This window comes from Dermacentor albipictus, chromosome 1 (assembly GCF_038994185.2).
Source record: "Dermacentor albipictus isolate Rhodes 1998 colony chromosome 1, USDA_Dalb.pri_finalv2, whole genome shotgun sequence".
NCBI classification, from domain to species: Eukaryota; Metazoa; Arthropoda; class Arachnida; order Ixodida; family Ixodidae; genus Dermacentor; species Dermacentor albipictus.
The window spans coordinates 239,431,073-239,453,492 of record NC_091821.1 but is presented as its reverse complement, the minus strand read 5'-3'; the positions used below and the strand labels follow the sequence as shown (position 1 = coordinate 239,453,492).

Here is a 22,420-nt window from a genome sequence, read left to right as displayed (position 1 = left end):
CATTTAACACAACATTCACGCGAAAGTTATTTGTACTTGTATTCATGTTTCAGCTGAAATTCAGTTAAAAGAAAACAGAATCGCGATAGCAGAAGTCGAATCTACTAGCCGACGAGGCCTCTTCCGGAACTCACAATGATTATAAAATGAAAAGCCGTCTTCGCAAAACTATTTGGCACTGCAGACGGGTGAAGCAAAAGGTCGACCTGGCTGGGCAGCTGCCATTACGACCTATAGGCAATGGAAACACGCCGCAGACTGCGTTCGCACCCCACCATGGTTCACACGAAAGCAAGAGGAGCCCCATTGAGCACGCAGCGTAGTAAGCTCGCAAAGAACACACGGCGAATTATGACACGAGTAAATGTAGTCTAGTCGCATCCATCGCACCATTCTGTTCAATGAAGGAGCTTGATTGTGTTCCGCCAAAAGTAAAGGCCACTCTCTCTGCATATTTCCACTGGGAATCGTATATACTCAGCAAATCAACAGGTCATTAAAGTTTAAACATTTCCGAAAGCGGCGTTTGCAAACCCCGTATAAGCAACCAAAACATTTATGCCAGTTTTTAGCGCTACCGCTACGTAAACAAAACTAATGCAGTATCACCCACGTCACCCTTTACAAAACGCTGCAACGTCAACCGTGTAAGCAAGAATATGGACTTCACAACAGTGTGCGCAAAGTGTGTGCGAACAGAAATGCGCAAAGTGTGCTACGTCTTTGGGCACTTGGACACATTCAAGGGGGCAATATAAACGCGCAAAAAGACTGGAGACATTCCCGACTCATTTCTGCGTCCTCGAAGGCTACTAAATGCTCTTCAAGCAACAAATTCGCGAAAAAGCGCCCGTGATGATCGTGGCGTCTGCTACGTCGTCTGCTACAGCGTCACATGATGCATATAATAAATAAGAGAAGGAACGTTTGGTAACACGCACAGGTACATAACTTGTTTTCTAAATATTTTAGCCAACGCTTTCTTGCGCAAATCACCGAGTTAGTTGTGAAAATATAAGGTGACATGACAGCAGTAAACCACATACATGGCTTGCATTTCAGTTTGACAGGAACATTGACGCTTTCGTAAATGCGAACAGACACATTTTCGTTGTTATAACTACTTGGCCAAATTATAGAGGATGACCAGTTTGTCGGACTGACTGTTTTTCAATTCGTATGTTGTGATATAAGTGAGAAACTGCGGCCAGCGGGCGTGTTGTCAAAACTGGCCGTTTATTAGTATTGGTCAAGTTTTGCTGCATTGTTGTATGTTACTATTGTATAGAAATGTTTGCTTTTTGTTTTCACAAGGAACAAAAGTCAAGATATGCCGCAATTTTGTCAAAATTTTACCATTAATACCAGACTTTTAAGAAGACACATGGTTGCCTCACTTTTGTGCTTACCTACATTATAATTGTGCACACTTTAAAATTATATTAACTGCGAACTAATTAAAACTGTTTAAAAAGTGATAATAAAATGCAACCGTTACAAACTAATTTGTTTTAATTGTAAATTGCCCAATGTAGCCAGGGTTTTGCAATTACACATGGAGCAGGTTGCTTGACTTTTATGCTTTTGAGTGCAAGTTATGAATTTGTTTTTTAGTATTATTCTGCACAAATAACAGACTATTGTTTCCTAAATGTTTCTATTTATTACCTTTGTTTACTTTTTTTTAACGGAATGACATTGCCAGTTGCAATATGAATCGGTAAGTCTTCAGTGAAGCTACGTGGATGTGAAAAGGCAACTTTTCCGCGCAGTAATTTAAGAATTACTGACGATCACGCCGTGTAAGAAAATAGTTATGACGTGTCTAGCTAACTCAACTATAATGAAGTCCTTTCAAATTATAAAGGTGGCGCAGGCGTCCACCAAGCAGGCGAAGCGTTGACGAAGCCAGGAAAACAACATGAAATGTGGTTATTGTGCTTACATTTCTGTCGGCTACGACTGCTACGACTCCTAGTTAAACGGATGAACGTTCTTCGGTTCTGCAGGTAAGTATAGGCGAAGATCTAACGTCGTTGGTGTGTTCGCAATGTGCGTATGACGCATCGAAAGTGACCACAGAAAGCGCCCAGACAAGGTCCGGATCGCAGTGAATGTATGCGTGCCCTCGAATCGTGGTAAGCAAACCTAAGACCGACGTTGTTTCACAAATGACCCAGCGGCTGTCGTGTGTCCTGTTGGTCGCGAAGTCGCAGCGTCCGCTTTGCGAGTGGAGACGCCCGACGCAAAAACGCCCGTGCACCGCGAGCTTTGGGTGACGCACTAAAGAAGCCGAAGTGGTCACGCGTTGCATAACAATTGATTCCTTATAATCAGCTTCGCCACAGTACAGCGCTAAAATGCGGTGAAGAATACACGATGTACTGCGGTAATACAGTAAAGCACAAGAGCGGAACGGGGGCAATTTCACGGGGCTTGGTACGTTTTCCTTAAAGATACACGCGCGGACGCATCGTCTGCGATCACGGTATGAGCACAGAGATATGTTAAGTGTGCAGACATGCCTTCAGAGCTATTATCTGCCGTGAGTGTGGCTATATTGTTTGACCAGCCTTGCGTAGCCTGTTTATGAGATCGTAACAAGGCACAGTACGCGCTCCTTAATACATCACCGAAAGCGTTGGTTCTATATTATGAGCTGCCACATTCGGAATGGTAAAAGCTGTTGGCAGGAAATGAAACGCCGTCTAATGAGAAATGTTCAAAAAGTCCCGGAAGCGCTCTGGAGTCGAAGCTCACGTGTATTCAATACCGCTCGATTAACGGATGTAAACCGTGGCGTGATCCGAACCTGCGATTCCTCAAAACCCATTAATTGTGGCACCTCGTATGAAGACTTCATTTCCGTTAGCTTGCTGTAAACGAGGAGGTCGTCTTTAATAATGTCATTTAATGCTTACAAAGTTAGCACGTACTGAGTTTCATGAGCTACGTAACTCCACGTCTAATCTCTTGACCTTGGAAGAGAACTTCGAATGCCTTTTTTTTTCTAATTAGAAAGAGATACCACAGATATAAAAAAGTAGACACACAGTGTGAGGCATTGCTTTATTTAGCGTCAGATCGTCTCGTGTGCTGACCAACACAGATTTGCACGAATCTAAAGTAAACCGCAGTTTGAGACCTTTATGTAAAGTTTTGCAGCAATTATAGCCAAATCTATGTCCTTACGGATTCATAAAATTATTTTCTTCTTTCTTTATTCTTCTTTTTTTTTGCACTACTGCAAGCTGCTTCTTGGTCAACGCGCATCAATCATGAGCCCTCCCAAAACACAACGCTCCCAAGCCACGACACTGCAATGCAGCAGGCGCAACGGCTTTTGTTGCGTTTTGAGAATCTGCGCAACTCCATGTCATTCCCTTTTCGTGCTGTGAAGCTTAATTTCATTTGCCTCATGCTGAGGCTTACACGATACAAGCAAGACCCACAGTGCTGGCGTACACTAGTGGCTTTCGCGTTGCGCTTGCAAAGCCCGAGGGCGCAGGATCGAAATCTGGCCGCGACGGCCGCATTTCAACGGTGGCGAAATGCAAGAAGACCATCCTACCGTACATTGGATGGACGTTAAGGAAACCAAGGTGGTCAAGATTATTCCGTAGTCCCCCACTACAGCAAGCCTCACAATCGGATCGTGGCTTTGGCACATAAATCCCCAGAATTACATTTATTTAACTGGATGCAAGAATATTAGACAATTTTACAACAAGAATCGATTCATTTGCTTAAAAGTTGACAGAACCGTTTTCATCGCCTCAGAGCTGACTCGCATATAGGGATGTAAGAAACACCGAAGCAGAAGGCTGTGGATTACACTACCTCTTGCACTTTAAGTTTACATAAAAATAAGTACTGAAGTGACTATGCGTTCGTCTCCATTCGAATGCGTCCTCCGCGGTAGCGAGTCGAACACGCGAAATCGTGTTCAGCAGGAGTACGCCACGTCGACTACAGAACAAGTGACGCCTTTGTATTTCTCATAAAAGGCACATGTGTTCCTTCCGTAGCTAACAGAGCACATTGCACAAACCATAGGCGTATATACTGAGGGGGGTGGGCACTTGCCCCCCCTTCTTTGTCAAAAGTGGGGGGCCAAATTATGTAGACCCCCCCAAATTTGAAAGTAGCCACTTTCGGCGGCATGCTGGAAAGTCCAACAAAAGTACAGCTGAAGCTAAATGTCCTTTCCTAATATATGTACTTATATAGAGAGAAGTCATAAGGGAAAGGCAGAGTCACCACATAAGTGACGCCTTTCTTTACTACGCATCCTCTGATTGGACAGCGAGGATCGTCCTCTGTGCCTTCTTGGGACGCCCTGTATCGGACGACGCGCGGGATTCACCATAGATGCTCGTGTGGCGAAGTCCTGGCGCTGGGCCGTTCCCGCGGTAACAAGTGTCAGCTTTCGCGATTTTCATCATGTCTAGATTTTGGGGGCGGCTATATCCGTATTCGAATCAGCTTCCTACATTTAACCTGCGGGCCAGGGGGTGGTTAGGATAAAGTATTATAATCAGCCGCACCCAACGATTGTGTGCCTTACGGCATGAAATCATTGGATTATCTAATGCTGGAACTTCTTACCTCTGTACAGAGATAGCCTACGCAGCGTTGTTATCTCAGTATCTTATCATCATAAAAAATCGAATCAACTTCTTACAGGTGTAACTGTCGGCACATATGCCGTATTAAGATATATTAATTTAACGAATATGTATATTTAATATTTAAATACATATATAAATTATATATATTTTTAATGTAATAATATATACATTATAAATGTAATAAACGAGAAGCCAACAAACTATGGTTGGCTTCTCATGATATGACTAATAAAGATCGGGCCCCTCTGCTATAACCTCCTTTCTTCTCGTTTATTACATAAGAGAGTCTCGAATCTGGCTACATTGATGCCTTCGGGTAGCATATGTGGGTTCATTGACCAGTTGCCTTCAACCGAAAAGATCACGTTCTCGCGACGCCTGCAGCAAAATGACGTTCCACGTCCGCCGCCAAGGTCTGTGAGTGGTGGCCCTGGCTAACACTCCCAGGGTTCTACTAGGACACATAAATACCCAAGGAAGTGGGTGGGGAAACAGTGCCGCGGTAGCTCAATTGGTATAGGGCATCGCACGCGAAATGCGAAGGTTGTGGTTTCGGTTCCCACCTGCGGCAAGTTGTTTTTTGTTTTTTTCATCCACTTTAATTTCCATTATTTATCGTTGCTTTATCATTTATTAAGCACAAGTAATTTCCCCTATGTGGTCCTTGGTGTCAGTGTTTGTTGGCTCCTTATGATATCGTCTGAAGAAGACATGCGTTATCTTCCTTCAATATAGTCAAGGTTTTTTTACCATTAGTTATCGTCCGCGTGTGATTTACCCGCTGTTTTTCGAGCCCTAAGATTAAAAGTTGTAGCATCGTCGTTCAATTCGAAAACTACTACAACGTCACTTGTGTACAAAGGCAAAATTGTAGCAGCCGTCATCACCTTCCATCGTTCCCAAGCGCTTCGCCCTTTCTTGTTTCAAGCAGAATCAAAATGTTGCGTTCGTCTTTTCTTTTTCGTGGCGTTAGACGCTTTATCGCTTCGGCAACGCTCGGCCACCAGTCATGTAGTAAGAGCCGCATGCCCCGATACCTATACCAGTCATAACGCCCTGTCGCGGGCCAGTCTCGCTGCAGTCGACCTTGTTCATCAATCGCACGCATGAGAGATGCAGAATAACAGTGCCCATGCGCCCCGTCACATAGTATTTTTTTCATATTTCGCGGGCTTTCTTTGGAACGCTGAAAAAGGCATCACGGGATATATGTCGTGTTGGAAACAATTTATTGAGAGGTTTCTCAAGGGGCTCTACAACTTTTGTATCACACTTGTGGTCTGCAGCGAATAATTAAAAAGTTGATTAGTTAAACAGGATAAATCCGTTAGTTAATGGGAAAATAAAAAGAAAAGGCTGAGTAACTCTAGGCCAGTGCTAACATTATGCATTCGGTTCAACTCGCGTGCGGAGTGCCTTTCATTTTTAAAGCTTTGGCTCAAGTTATCTAGGGCAACGGGTATACACAGGACACTTTTTTAAAGTATACGATACAAGAAACTGAAACTTTTACTGCAGCTGTTCGAAAGAAACAGCTTCGTTGGAAATCGGGTTGTTATTCTCCATGGTCGCACACATCTGCTGTCTTTTTGTTTTTGTTTGCGATAATAGTTTACGATAATAGTACTACGTTGGTCTATAACCTCGAAAATACTATTACCTAAACTAGCAATGCATTTATGCTGTAGACTTAAACACGAAGTACAAACACCAATGTACAACACCAAGTACAAAGCAATCAGCCTTGGGAGCACAGTTTAGGTGGGCCGACGGCTCGTAGCTCTGCGTGTGCTATGTACTCGCTGCTCAATTTACGTTGAAGCGAAATACAGCGCGAGGGTCACTCCGCTCGCTGCCGCTGCCGCGCTTCCTTACGCCAGCGTTTTCACAGCGAGTGTCCGCGGTCATCGAGCGTGATTTGTGCATGGTTGCATGTGCGCGCTGACACCATGTTTGTTAATTTAGTTAGTAAGCTAGTGTTTACAAGTTTATACGGCCGATAAAACTACTAATTTGCCAGTTTGCTATCACAATCACCGCTTCGGCACTAGGACGAAACCGTGACATTTTTCAATACTAATTCACTAATATATATATATATATATATATATATGAGAGTGAAGTCAGATTGTGTGCGGTTTGCCCCCCCCCCCCCCCCCCTGCCCCTAACTCGAGAAATAGTAGGTACGCCACTGGCACAAACGGAAGCAATCGATAAACGTCACCCTTGCGTGGCACGACATTCCATAGAAGGCATGCCATGGAGCGCCGAATTCGTAGCCTATACTTCACAATTATTTGCTTTTTTACTCAGAACAAAATAATGCCGCATGTATTTTGCATATAACAGATTACCAATGAGGAGAGACAATGAAGAAATTTGTGCGAAAAAAAAATGGTGGCCTGTTCTAGTGCGCGATCGGAAATGTACAACTTTTCGACGTATTAATATAAATATTAATAAATGAATATAATAACAGCGGTATGTAGGAAAGACAAAATATAGATGTCTGCGCGTTTAGCATATAGCAAGGTATGAACAGAAACACACGATAACAAGACACGTTAAAAAATTAAAAGAAGATCCATTTTCTAGCAATTGTTCAAAACCATGTTTGCCTTTGATTGTGTTGAGGGCTCGCGCATAATTTCGTGCTTATTTTATACCAATACCAAAGTTCTGTAAAGTAGGTAAAAAAGCATGAAAACAAAAAGCTTTAATAACATTTCTTATTCTCTCAAAGTCAGAACGTGGTGCCGCAGTTTCCACCTTTCTCAGTTCATATCTTTTGCTGCTGAAACAAAGGCAATAATGAACTTCGAGCACCTTTCTCAGTTCATATCTTTTGCTGCTGAAACAAAGGCAATAATGAACTCAGAAATGAAATCCTCAGACAAGCACCACAAGAGATATCCGCATTTAAAGTGTGCTACGCAGTGCGTTGCGGCGTTCAAGTTTCCCAAAATAACTTTTCTATCAGTTTGATCGAGTCATTGATTGATTGATTGATTGATTGATTGATTGATTGATTGATTGATTGATTGATTGATTGATTGATTGATAGCAGACGGGTAAGACTTTAACTTGAAGGCCAACGCACTGTTTTAGCTGATTTCGGAGACAGATACATCTGAATGTGGGGCTCAGCTTGTGCTCTGAATGTGGGCTTCGCTTGTGCTCGGCTTCAATTTCGCAATCGCCCCATATAACCTAAAATAACTAATTAAGAAAGATATATTTCATAACAAACTTCTGTCGGCCTAGTTCCGCAGACAAGTCCTTTGATTCGGTTTTTATCGTCCAGGGCTGCGGTGTAGCGAGGTAGGAATACGAAGGTATTCCTTTTTTATGTCTGTTAGCATGGGCATAGCTGAACTGGAACATCGCCAAGGCATTCCACGTCGTGCTAGCCAACGACATTTTATGGGATTGAGAAGCCGCAATCGAGACGCCGACAAGTCGGCCCGCTCTTCCGAAGGACAAAGAATGAAAGTGGAACTCACCAGCATGTGAAGACAATGCTTGAAGACTGGAGTTGCGGTCTGCGATGGAAAATGAAAGAATTATACGTCGGTATATATATTATCTCTTATATGTATATATGTTCAACAACTCTCGAGATGAATTGCAACAGATGTTTGAGGGCCTTAGTCGGGAATGTGTAAGGGCAGAGTTTAAGATTCATATGCAGAAGACAAAGGTAATGCTGAATAACACCCTGGCAAAAGAACAAAAATTTATGATCCCCAGTCAGCCTCTAGGGTCTGCGCAAGGAGTACGTTTATCTAGGTGAATTGCTCACAATGGACCCTGATCACGGGAAGGAAATATAGAGTTGGATAGAAATGTCTGGGAGCGCATTACCGCAGCCATTACCACATCGTTACCGGCAACTTACCGCTATCAGTGAAAAGAAAAATGTACAATCATTGCATTCTACCGGTACTAACGTATGGGGCAGAGAAACGTTGAGGTTAAGAAACAGGCTTGAGAAAAAAAGTTAAGGACTGCGCCACGAGCGATGGAACGAGCAATTTTAGTCGTAATGTTGTCGATTAGAGAGCAAACGGGGGAAATCGATTTTCTAGTTCACATTAAGAGGAAGCTTTAGCTCGGGCCCAACTCCGACGCGGCCTATTCAAATACATGTAAAACGTAAAAAGGCTTTTATGAGAAAACCCCTGGACCGATTTTAATAACATTCGTTGCATTTGAGAGAGAAAGGTAAATTCTAGTGACAGTTGGAAGCTGAATTCCGATTTAGGTCGTGAATGTTTGAAAAAATATAGAAGCACGAAGTTTAAAAATTAATAGCTCTGCATCAAGAATAGATATCGCAGTTGTGTAAACGGCATCCATTATATCATTGAAAGCGGACAAATTCGACATGTAATTTTACTGCTTACGTGAATTTGTTACGTTGTTTACAAGGGTTTTGCAAAAGCTGTATTTCCATATAACTAGTTCTTTTTTACTTCATGTGTAACATATCAATTTTGTCCGCTTTAGATGAACTACTGGATGCAATTTACAGAATTGTATCATAATTTTTCGTTGCTGAGTTACAGGGTTGTAAACTTGATAGTTTTGCTTTTTGAAAACTTCCAATTTTTGCCAATTTTTAGTAAGAAATTGACAACCAAAGTAAAAAATCCGATACCAACAGTTACTAGATTTTCAGTTATTGTTTTAACTGCAACACACCTCATCAAATTTGGTGCCGTGGTTGCCCAGAAAAACGAATTCTCATTTTACATGTATTTAGATAAGACCACCCGTGCTAAAGCTTCCTCTTAAGAGGAAGGAACGGAGCTGGGGAGGTGGTGTAATGCACAGGACAGATGGGTGCCAAGAGAAGGCAACCACAGTCGAGGACGGCAGATAATTAGGTGGTCTGATGAGCACATGTCCTGTGCTCTTTTGCAAATAATATTCAGACCGATCTAACTACTCCAATTTACTTCTATTATTGGTGTTCTTCTTCTTATTGTAGTTGTCTTTGTCGCTGTTGTATGCGGGCGCCAGCATGATTACGACATCGAAGTGTCTTAACACACCGGAACCGAACTTATTTTTTAGCGCATGCCTATGTTTCAGCACAAAAAACGTAAACTCTGACAAATTGTAAACAGCTGCTTATGCTGTTCCACTATTTTCGGACTTTGAGAGAGCTAATGTACAAAAATTACGAAACTTTGTATGCTCTCACACTTTTTATACCTACCAAAGACAACTTCGTAAAATTTACTCAATTTTTTTTTACGCAAGCGCATAGCACAACGAAAAAATGGCCGACCTGGCTTTTGAATAAGATACAGGAAAGTCGGCCAATTTGTACATTTTTAATGTTTTGTTACCGTGAATTTATTGCGAGTTTCTTCCTCTCCACACTTGGCTACGTGTTAAACCAACAACAGTATTTAGTCTGTTTTTCCTACCAGTATATTTGATTTTGGCGGCAAAATCTGAAGAATCGCAAAACGTCGACGATTAGAGAGTTTTCGCGCGCGAATTAGGAAAAACAGTCTTCCCCATTTCGATCAAATTTTCCTGGGTTATCTACTGACATTGGTTGCCCGTTGTATGCAAAAAATATGTGCCATCCTTTTAGTCCTAGTACAAAATGAAGCAATGAACAGTGCTGTTCAGGCTGAGGTGTTCTGGGCCCCATGACGTGTCCTTCAGGATGTTGCACCGTGAAAACGTCAACTTTAGCTATGGCTCCCCTTTGTGCTCCGAATAAATAAGCAACCTAATTACGGTGGCTCACTGGATATGGCGTTCTTCTGAACACGATGTCGCGGGTTCAGCTCCCTGCCGCGCTGGCCGTAGTCTAACGGAAAAGAACGCAAAGACAACCCAGTACCTAAATTTAGGTAAACGTGAAGGAGGACGGGTGGCATGATATAAGCCACAAGCTTCTACTGCGGCGTCTCTCATAGCCGCGCTGATGTGTTTGAAGCAAAGAAAGCGTCCCATCAACCTAACAATGAATCATAAACATCAGATAAGTAAATCGTTTTTTTCCTGAATTTGAAAAAAAAATGTGTATTACACTTGCATCGTGCATACCTTAGCATGATATAACAATAATTAGCGTTTACAGCATGAAAAGAGAAAGGCGGCGGGTGGCGTAGGTCCACAAAAAAGGCAAAACGTTGTTGCGTCTCGCGTACAGCGTCGTGTTTTGCCTGATGTATAAAGAAGGATGTATAAGATTATTCAAAAGCCAAGTTGGGGCTAGTATATGCGCGAAACTTTACCTCAAAGGTCTAACAACACAGACCGACTTGAGACGTTTTACCTCAAGCGTTTAAAAACAACAGCTGACTTGAGACGCGTGGAAAATCGTGTTGGTCATCACACCACCAAATTTGACGCTACATGAAAAATAAATACACCTAAGTATATTTACAGCTCATTTCCCTAAGCAGAACGCACGCACGCACGCACGCACGCACGCACGCGCACACACACACAAGAGCAGACACGCGAAGTTCTCTTTTGGCCGCAGTCAAACTGAAAGAGAGAACGGCCTTTAGACACACTCTTGCATCGCAGATGTGGCATAGGCACCCAGCTTTTTTATGTCGCATACGGAAAAGACCAACTTCAGATTGTGTACATTATGACACCACGGAAGCCTCTGTAGAACATATCCTCATCGAATATCCACAATTTGACCAACATTTTTAACATTTACTTTAGGGCCAAGTGCGTATCGTTACGTTGTAGAGAGGGTTCAGAAACGGCCGATCCAAGTCTCCTGGCAACGTACAGGCTGCGTGGTGATTTTTTTTCGGTGTTTAAAGAAAGCCTACGAAATGTGATATAAAATCAAATGACTGCGTTTATAAGTAATGACCGCCTCTTTAGGTAGACCAGCTCATGAGAATTGTGCTATCTGCCACAGGAAATTTTTAAAAGCTTTCGAGAGTGTTCATTGAAAAACCTGGTTCATATACAAACAGGCAAATTCACGAGCATACAGGATAAAATAAACGCATATGTAGAAATAGACGCCCCTTCCGTCAGTGCTAAAACAACATAATAGTATCGAGACAGGTAATACTGCCGTACCAAAAGCGGTGACCGGGAAATGGTTCCAATTGCCGTCTTTTGAATAATTTGATTTTCATTTTGCGATATCAATATTCAGTTTCGTGGAAGAAGAAATAGAACTTCATCTGTTTTTATATTTTCTTTGCTAAGGTATACTAAAAGCTCTTTGCACATGTCAGTTTGGCACGGAATGCTTTCGACCACGCAATGCATAACGTTGGCGTGTGTTCGAAGGCCCGACTTTGGCCCTTTAATGAGCGGACCCGAATCCGGTCCGCGCCCGTGGCTTCAAGCCTCAGCCCGTCGAAAAACGCATCGGACGGCCCAGGCTTTCGGGTCGGCCGGGCCCGTGCAGTCCTCTACCTGGAAGTACCGGGCTCGCAACGTTAAGAGAGGAAATGCGGGCAAGGTAGACTACGATTATCACTGTGGGACGAAAAAAAGCACCATAGGGTGCAAAGAGAGTAGGAGTTGCTTTTTTCCCCCTTTTCCTCTTAACAACTACGATTAGCAACATCTAGGTGTTGTTGGTATTAGTAGCGGTTGTAGTGGCTTGACCAGAATGCTTGAAACGAGATGGCAGACCATTGCGCAACTCTACTAAGCACATATATAGTACTGAAGGGGACTTTGCAGTGGCAATTCGTTTCGCTTAAGCAGACTACAGGATTTCCCTCTCAAACTAATCCAAACGCGAGCCGATTTATTCCAATCGCAAATTACTTTAATCAAAGGAGAACGTCCTTCAAGAATATTCGAATTACGAGGCAAGCAAAATTTTGTGAAAATGTTAAGATTTGAAATCCTTTGTTCAAAATAAATGAGCAAGATGGACCACGAATGGTTTTCTTTCCACGTGACTAGCGACAACGTTAGAAGGTTTTTTCTTTTCTTTTTTTTTCTCTTGTGAAGGTGGCACAGACAGAAGATGTCAATTATAAAACGTTATTCCCAGAAAATGCTAGCATGACATTGTTACGAGAGCGAATGACGCACGCCCGATGTCGTCGTTGCTCTCAATTTATGCACCTTAGAGTGATTCAATGATCACTATGCATTGGCAGGCTTTGGTCACTAGTAAATAGAAATAACCATTTCTACTACGCTAACAGGAGCCTCCAATCGAAAACGAAGTCATGAAGGTCAAAAGCGTAGCAGTTTGGGCGAGTTGGTATGTCATGACTGTTTTAGGCTTGTAGCGGAGCTCGGAAGAGCAAAAAAGGAATAAGGTAGGGGTAATCAAAGGGAACGGGAAACAGAGTGAGCGCTCACTCTGTTTCCCGTTCCCTTTGATTACCCCTACCTTATTCCTTTTTTGCTCTTCCGAGCTGCGCTACAAGCCTAAAAAAGAAGTCATGAAACCCAATCAGTAACCACTCTGTGAATGAAGGAGCAAATAACTAAGCAACTGCAGGTTACAGCTAACTAATAGGACTACAGTCATTAGTAATCACTAGTTGCTAAACATATATGTTAAGTTCTTCCTGGTTTATACATCATAATGGCATTGATATCAAATGAAATGTCATAAAACGAGTAATTCCATTATGCTTACTGTGAACTCGTATGATTAAGTCAAGAGTGATAATGAATAATTTATTTTACTGGTGCAGTGGTAGCTTTCTTTCGCGCAAGTCGTCATTGATATCAATCAAACAGTCATTAAATGAGTATTTATTTGGTTACCCCTGCTGACTGATTACGCACGATCATTAGCGATCACTAGTGATACGCTCAGTTCGATTTTCGTGTATTTTCTTATAGCTTAGCGTCAATAATATTAAATGAAAGGTTATACAAACGATGATTAATATAATAACGAGGAGATGGTAAGGTAGAATCACCATATAGGGAAAATAAATCGGTTTGTTTAGTGTGTTTAGTGATCATTAATGGTTCAGCTCGATGTGCTCAAACTTTCATAGAGCATAACATCATAAACATCTAATCAAAAGTAATAAATATAGTTCTTCGAATATGATAACTAGAATATGGTAGGATTGAGTCCCTAGTGATCACGAATCCCTTTGTGCAGTATAACAGTGGTAGTTTTCATCCACTGATTGTCACTTCTACGATTGAGTGTCATTATAAAGCTCCTTTTTCTGGCTCTATGCAGACAGGGTCCAAATAATGGCAATCACAATTGATTATGTTCATCATAGCGTTTTAGACTATTTACAAATCTAAACATTACGGATATCAAGTGAAAGGATTCCTAAATTGTAATTCAGTTATCATAACTAGGCACTGAAAAGAGCGAGTCGCTAGTGTATAAATATGTGAAGCGTGTAGAATAAGCTTAACGTGAATAAATGCTCCGTTATTACGAAGCTAAGAAACAAGACATTCCCAGGAATTTTGAACACTGCCCTGACGGCTATCTCTTGAACTACCCCGCGCTGCACTCGAAGGGCAGCATTTATAAGCATTCTATTTTGAAATGCCGCCTGAATTCCAACAGCTTCAGTTAGCAACGCCGAAAGGGTATGCCCTTCTAATAACATACGGGTATATACGGTTATTATTAGTAAACTGCTGCGTTATAGCAGCGTTGTAATCCGGACCAAAACGCTGCTATATATCAGCAGCACAGGCCGCAACATGCCCAATACGGAAGACCCAATACGACAATCACCACCGGAACGTTCTGCACGTTGCTGGAAGTCTCGTTCTTCTATGGCCTGCAGATCACCGCCTCCGGCTGTACGAGAAATCGTTTTTATGCTACGTCGACTCCGCAAGGTGTTAGGAAAGCTTAGCGATGTTAATTACGAAATCAGTCTCGTCGACACTACCAAGTCGCCTTCCAAGTTACAAAAAGATGCCAACCACGGATCTCGTCTGGCCAGGGTATTACTCGGCTACTTGATTTACATTGTAACAAGTACTGGGACGGTGCTTCCGCCCCCCAAATGGTCATGTTACGGAGTCAAGACGCCTGTGCATGGAAAAGCATAGGAGTTGATGTTCTCGTGAGCTTTTAGCGTACTACCTTGTTTGTCTGCAACTGCGTATATGTCGAGTGTTTCTACGAATAAGTTTTGTAATATTTAAAAATAACTGTTCTGATGCAAAAGGATGGTTCCTTCAGAGATATGGTGACCACGGTGTGACAGGTGATTCGAGCAAACTAGTCATTGTTTAACGAAACTCTAACAAATCATTCATAAACATTTAATTTCACCGGGCTCATTGAACTCGAACATTAAGGCCAGCTCTACGTGCAAGCCCTACAATTTATAGTAAAAGCCATTTCATTTTTTGGATCTGGAAAAATGCGAGGGGTCGCGAAACCGTGCCACCACGAAATTCGGCTACCAAAGTGCGCGAAATCCTGGCCACGGCGGCCGCATTTTGATGGGGGCGAAATGCGAAAAACACTCATGTACTTAGATATAGGTGCACGTTAAGTAACCCCAAGTGGTCTAAATTTTTCCAGAGTCCTTCACTGCGGCGTGCCGCATAATCAGAAAGTGGTTTCGGCATGTAAAACCCCGTAATTTTAAAGAGTGCGCGAAACCGAAACCGTGGGAGGCTGCAGCATGCGCGTAGCCGCGCACTTCGAGGCAACGTTCTCCTGACGTCAAGAAGTGGCAGGCAGCCCAGCGCGTAGTGGGTCCTTGCTCTATACGCGCCGTTTCCTTTTATGTGAAATGAATCAGCCGTTGAGTGACTTTTCATATGATATCTATGAATATATGCTCCGTAACAATCCAAGAATGTTGAACTGCTCAAAATTGTTAGCGATCACTATACCTACTCAGCATTTTTTATTTATTTATTTATTTATCATTCCTTATAGGTGCAGTAAAAGACATTGGTTATGGGGGCATACAGTCAGAAAATACAATGGAGGGGAAAAACAGGTAAAGGATATCGCATAAGTGCGTATCAACATGGTATACAAGCAATAAACAAACGAATAGAAAAACATTTAAATTAGCCCTAGACACTTAACAAGATACCGCAGTGCGAAAGCGTAAGCATAACAGAAACGCTAACAGTTCAAGAGTGACACATCATTACACAGTAATTAGTCATACAGGGCGCGTAGCTTTTCACGAAAAGCATCCCGGTTAGATAATGTAGCGTTATCATAGGGAAGCCTGTTCCACAACGCTACGGCATGCGGAAAAGCAGATGAATAAAAAGTTTTTGATTTACCGTAAACGCGCATGAAGCTAAATTTGTGATGATGACGGCTCGAAGTGCGTTCAAGCGTGTGAAGCGGCAGATAATGTGACGTGCCCTTGTAGACATATCGATGGAAAAGACATAACAAGGAGATAGTTGGCGTACATCTATTTTCTGCAGTGAGATATCGAGATAGGTTACGCTGGCATGACGTACATAATTACGAGAAACAAACCGCGCGGCCCTGTACCAATTAGATAGTCGATCTTGATGAGGCGACCAGACAAATGGAACAAATTCGAGATGCGGACGAAAGAATGAAAGGTAAGCTTATTTGCGTACATTGCCAGTCGGGTTACGTAGATTCCTAAGAGGTATCCCAGTGTTTTAGATGCTTTAGAACAGATAGCAGATATATGCATGCTCCACGAGAGATCCGGTGTTGGATGAGCACCGAGATATTGATATGATGAAGCTCCGATCACCACGGTATGATTTATTAAGTGCGAAAAGTCGGAGTTAGTGCGCTTACGGGTGAAGGAGAGCCCCTTGCATTTAGATGAGTTCATAGACATCCTCCAAGTGTCGCACCAGCTGGAAATTAGCTCAAGGTCATTTTGAAGAGAAATATCATCATCAAAACTGTTAATTGTATGGTAAATAACGCAGTCATCAGCGAACAACCTAACAGAAGAAGATAATAGCAGGGTAAGTCATTGATGTATATTAACAACACTAAATCCCACAACAATTCCCTGTGGTACAGTGGATGTTACGTCACAAAGCTTTGACGAAAAGAACGTTACAACACCACGACACAGTAAAACAACCTAATCGAAATGCGGATAATTTAGAAAACTGGCGACAATGAGCAACTTTCTCGAAAGCTTCGGAAAAGTAAAAAAATAAAGCGGAATCAGTTTGTTTGTTACTCTTCATGTTAAAATGAAGATCCGTTGTGAGTTCCAATAACTGAATCGCATGACTAACCCTTGCGAAAAACCGTGTTGCTTAGAGAAGAAAAAATGGTTAGATTCAAGGTATTCATAGATATGTGGCGCTATAATGTGTTCAAGAAGTTTGCAGAAAATACAGGTTAGCGATATTGGTTTCCCTGTGTGCGCTTGTCGCCACTTTTGAATATCGGTGCAACCTTAGCCACTTAGCGGTATTTAGGCAGCTGTCCAGATGCCATTGATTGCCTGAAAATATGACATAGAACTTGACTAGAAATAGAAGACTTATTTTTTTAAATATTTGAATTTAAAAAGTCAGCTCCTGATGAAGTAGAAACATTAATACGATCAAACAAATCGGCAATGCCCGTCTGAGTGACCTCGATTGTGTCATGGATGCAGAGATTTGATCAGGTACAAGAGGTACACTAGAAGAATCCTTGTCGATGAACGCAGAGGAACATACCTCATTGAATATGGTTGGACATTGTTCCTCAAGAACAGGAGTGTCTCCCACGAGTGAAGTGATGTTACTAGCAGAGTTATTAGGGGGCAATGGCTGCCCGAAACTTTTTCGGGTTATTTTTTATAAGAGAGGGCAAATCTTGAGAAAACTGTTTATTCTTTGCAGTCCTTAAGGCTTTACAAGTAGGTTCCCAGGTTATCTGTGTACGCATGCCAGGAAAGGGCGTTATTAACTCAATTAGCCTAATTGTACAAACGCTTCTTTTCGTTTCTTGGTGTTAGGAGCTGCTTAATGAACCACGCGTTTCTCCTATCATATTTCATGACAACCAATGGAACAAGTTACGCGACGAGTTCTAAAATTTTACGTTTGAAAAAAAACCGAGTTATCCTCTACAGTCCGTGAATAAAATTATGGCTGAAATATTAGATTGTAAAAACTTTCTCAAGTTCCTTTGTTGATACTGCTGCAGTCAGCTTTATTATAACCTCAGATGCTTAACAATGTTACACGTTAATGAGAGGAAGGAATGGCCACGAAGCCGCGAAACCTGATGTTACTGCTCCTTCCGTGCCATTATTAGGGTGATGAGCTGTCTCATCGGGTTTGCGACAGGCAGGGCAGCTGCTTTCAATCAGCTTATTTGAGGGCGCTGTTTTACGATGCGGGTGGGAGCGCTGTGACGTGGTATGTTTCGTATTTCATTGGGTTTCATTACCAGTCGGAAGAAAAAGTACGCAATAAGTACGTCACTGAAAACAACGCAGTTAGATGTCATTCGGGGTGCATACAATTGCCTCATTGACACTTCGATAATTTGGGTAGTACTTGTCGAGTTAGACAATTAATTGCAATTACTGAATAAAATCTTAGTAATGAAATAATTAGTAGCAGCTACTCCACTGCACTGGAAACAATATGCACTAGGGTTATCTTTGAGTAACGCAACTGCTCCTTAATTTAAGACTTGGTGCATGATAGCAGGGGAACACGGTATAATTCACTCAATAACCGAAATGAGGCCAAGCCGGATATTCACTCGAAATCAGACTCAACAGCAGCAGCCATGCGCAGCGCTTATACTAGGACTCACAGGGAAAAAAAAGGAGACAAAGAGACCGCAATTTCGCCGGAAATGCGAAGCCGTATTAGTGATAGCGAAGAACACAATTAAATACACGACGGAAGATTACACCACCGAGAGATGCCAGGTTCTTTGTGGTGCGAGAGGACTCAGGCTGTGAAATTGAACTGTGTCCTACTATGAGGTCTTGTAAATTCTCATATCAGGCCATCCTGCAGTGAACAATTCTTCGAGATCACACGAAGTTTCTTCACACACACACACACACACACACACACACACACACACACACACATATATATATATATATATATATATATATATATATATATATATATATATATATATATATATATATATATATATATATATATATATATATATATATATATATATATATAAAACGAGAAGAAAGAGGGTTAACCGAGGGTCCCGATTTTATTAGTAATATCATAAGAAGCCAACAAACATTGACACCAAGGACAACATAGGGGAAATTACTTGTGTTTAATAAATGAAATAAATAAATGATAAATTAATGGAAATTAAGGTGGATGAAAACACAACTTGCCGCAGGTGGGAACCGAACCCACAACCTTCGCCTTTCGCGTGCGATGCTCTACCAATTGAGCTACCGCGGCGCTATTTCCCCATCCCCGGTACTTTCCAGTAACGAACGGCACGCGCGTTATCAGCATGACAGAGCACTGCCGACAGGAAAGTAGCGGGCACGGCGTTTTCAAGAAAGGAAACGCAAGCAAGGCAGATGACGATTATCGTTGTGTGGCAGATATACACCCCGAAGGGCAGGCACGTACCCAGGGGGGGGGGGGGGGCCGGGGGGGCCCGCCCCCCCCCCCCCCCGAAACAAGTGGCATACCCCCCCCCCTCACCCACGCCACCACTCCTCACACATTCCTAAACCGCCGCCAGAACAATGTTGAGACTTGGCAGCTGTTCATCGGTCAGCATTATGCTGCCTTTTTCACTCGTTTTAGATGGCGGTAGTTATCGGCATCTCTTGTAATGTGAAGGACAGTTTTCTCCTAGATTACGCACCCACGCGATTAACTCGAGATGCCTTCAGTTGTCACCATCTATTCAACCGTCACGCGCATATCTGTTGCTTTTGTTAGTTCAACCTTCTGTGTTTAGGCTGATCCTGGGACCAGGAGAGGGATGCGGCTCTTACTCAGCTGGTCTTTACTCTCATGGAACGAGTAGCGGCCGGAGAAAACACCAATTGCGTTTAACTTTTCCCTTTGCTTCATTATTTCCTTGAGTTACGGCTCGTCGCGACGCTGGCAGATGCCCGGAACCATATACACGTGATATGGGTTAGATAAGGTGGGAAATCAAATAATGTGAAAGAGCGTCTTTCATGAAACCCTGCAATAACCCTTAAACCCATAAGCAAGATGACTGTCGCCTGTTACCTCGTCTGTTTTTCCCTAACTGTATAGCACTTTTCGTGCAAAATTGGCAACTGGAAACAAAAATCGCAAGGAGTTGAGAAATTAAGCGATCTGCTAAGGGAGAGAGCCAAGACAACAACCAAACTGCAAGCAAAAGCGAATAATAAAAAAGTTAACCATTGTTTATGAGAACATTTATGGATCAACATCTCTTTATTTAAAAAGGAAGTAGAGAAAACGCCGCCGGAAGTGCAGAACAATTACTTGTTTTGACTGACGCTTCTACAGTTATCGGTCGAACCGCCTCACGTAGCCACTTCTCTGCTGTGCTTATGTGGGTGTTTTTCAAACCTTTCGCGGTGAGCGCAGCACGTCTAGAATCGCAGAATCCTGCGCTCTACGCGGTTGTATAGGATTGGCTGCCGCACAGCGTTACGCAATTCGAGGAACTGTCAAAACTGATCAACAAGGCGAAAATAACTGATATTCGAAGCTATAACATGAGAAAGACTGAAGAAGCCGTAAGAAATGAACGCAGCCTGAAATCAGTAAAAATGAAACCTGGCATAGGACAAACCATGATGTATGCACTAAAAGATAAGAAGGATAATATCATCAGCAATCTCGAAGATATAGTAAAAGCAGCGGGAAAATTCTAAGCTGACCTGTATACAGTACCCAGAGAAGTCACGATACGTCACTTAGAAACAGTAGTGAACAGGATACAGAAACTCTCCTATAACTAGCGATGAGGTCAGAAGCGCCCTGCAAGACATGAAATGATGAAGAGCGGGAACAGAAGGTGGAATAACAGTTGATTTCATCAAAGATGGAGAAGACATAATGCTTGGAAAACTGGCGGATCTTTATACGAAGTGTCTATTGACTGCAAGGGTCCCAGAAAACTGGAAGAATGCAGACATTATACTAATCCACAAAAGAGGAGACGTTAAAGAATTGAAAAATTATGGGACCATTAGCTTGCTCCCAGTATTATATACAATATTTACCAAAATAATCTCCAATAGAATAAGGGAAACACTGGATTTTGTCAACCAAGGAAACAGGCTGGCTTCAGGAAGAGATACTTTACAATGGATCACATCCATGTCATCAATCAGGTTATCGCGAAATCTGCAGAGTACAATAAGCCTCTATATGTGGCTTATATAGATTACACAAAGGCATTTGATTCAGTAGAGATACCAGCAATCATAGAGGCACTACGTAATCAAGGAGTACAGAACGCTTACGTAAAAAGCTTGGAAAATATTGCTACATGCGTGTGGTATTTGTTTGTTTGAACGAGGCGCGTAGGCGCCATCACTCCAGAAAAGAGGAGGAAGAACGAACTGGGCTCGCGCAGTGAATCTAACTGGTAAGCGCTGCAACCACTGTTGTAAATATATTCTGTAAATAGTTTCTCGTCTTACTGACTCGTCCTTCGCGTAAGAATATCTACAGAGGCTCTACAGCTACCTTAATTCTACACAAGAAAAGCAGGGGGATACCTATAGAGAAAGGGGTCAGACAGGGAGACACAATTTCTCCAAAGCAATTCTCTGCGTGCTTAGAACAATTCAAGCTATTAAACTGGAAAGGCTTAGGAGTAAAGATCGACGGCAAATATCTCAGCAACCTTCGGTTTGCCGATGACATTGTTCTATTCAACAACAATGCAGACGAGTTACCACAAATGATTGGAGACCTTAACAGAGAGAGTGTAAGAGTGGGGTTGAATATTAATATGCAGAAGATGAAGGTAATGATAAATAGCCGGGTAAAGGAACAAGAGATCAGGATCACCAGTCAGCCACTAGAGACTGTGAAGGAGTACGTTTACCTAGGTCAATAAATCACAGGGAACCCTGATCATGAGAAGGAAATTCACAGAAGAATAAAAATAGGTTGGATCACATACGGCAGACATTGCCAGCTCCTGACTGGAAGCTTACCATTATTATTGAAAAGTAAGGTGTGCAATCAGTGCATTTTGCCAGTGCTGACATATGGCGCAGAGACTTGAGAGCAAGTTAAGGGCCGCGCAAAGAGCGATCGAACGAAGATTGCTAGGCATAACGTTAAGAGAGAGAAAGAGAGCGGTTTGGATCAGAGAGCGAACGGGTATAGACGATATTCTAATTGACATCAAGAGGGAAAAATGTAGCTGGGCAGGTCATGTAATGCTCTGGTTAGATAACCGTTGGACCATTAGGGTTACAGAATGGGTACCAAGAGAAGGGAAACGCAATCGAGGACGACAAAACACTAGGTGGAGCGATGAAATTAGGAAATTCGTGGGCGCTAGTTGGAATCGGTTGGCGCAGGACAGGGGTAATTGGAGATCGCAGGGAGAGGCTTTCGTCCTGCAGTGGACATAAAACTGGCTGATGATGATGATGATGATGGTGATGATGATGATGATGGAGGTGGTGGCCCTCCCCCCCCCCCCCCGGAAAAAAATCTTGGGTACGTGCCTGCCGAAGGGTGTAAACTTTTGTTAGATAGGTGCACGCTGAAGTGCCTGCCTGGGCGCCGAGTCCGATTCCTAGTTTTTACGACTGTCATACTGCGCAAAACAGAGAGAGAGAGAGAGAGAGAGACAAAATAATAATAATAATAATAAGAAGAAGAAGAAGAAGAACAACAACAACACTTAGGTCTGGGT

The 22,420-nt window shown here is 42.5% G+C and overlaps 1 protein-coding gene across 1 annotated transcript in view; it reads right to left on the bottom strand.

Annotated features, from left to right (window-relative positions):
* Positions 1-22,420, bottom strand: part of LOC135901568 (uncharacterized) — a 1,085,637-nt gene that overhangs the window by 656,525 nt on the left and 406,692 nt on the right. The window contains exon 4 of the mRNA XM_070531118.1: positions 8,136-8,174. Coding sequence (XP_070387219.1) covers positions 8,136-8,174 — 39 coding nt within the window. The remainder of the gene's footprint in view (positions 1-8,135; positions 8,175-22,420) is intronic.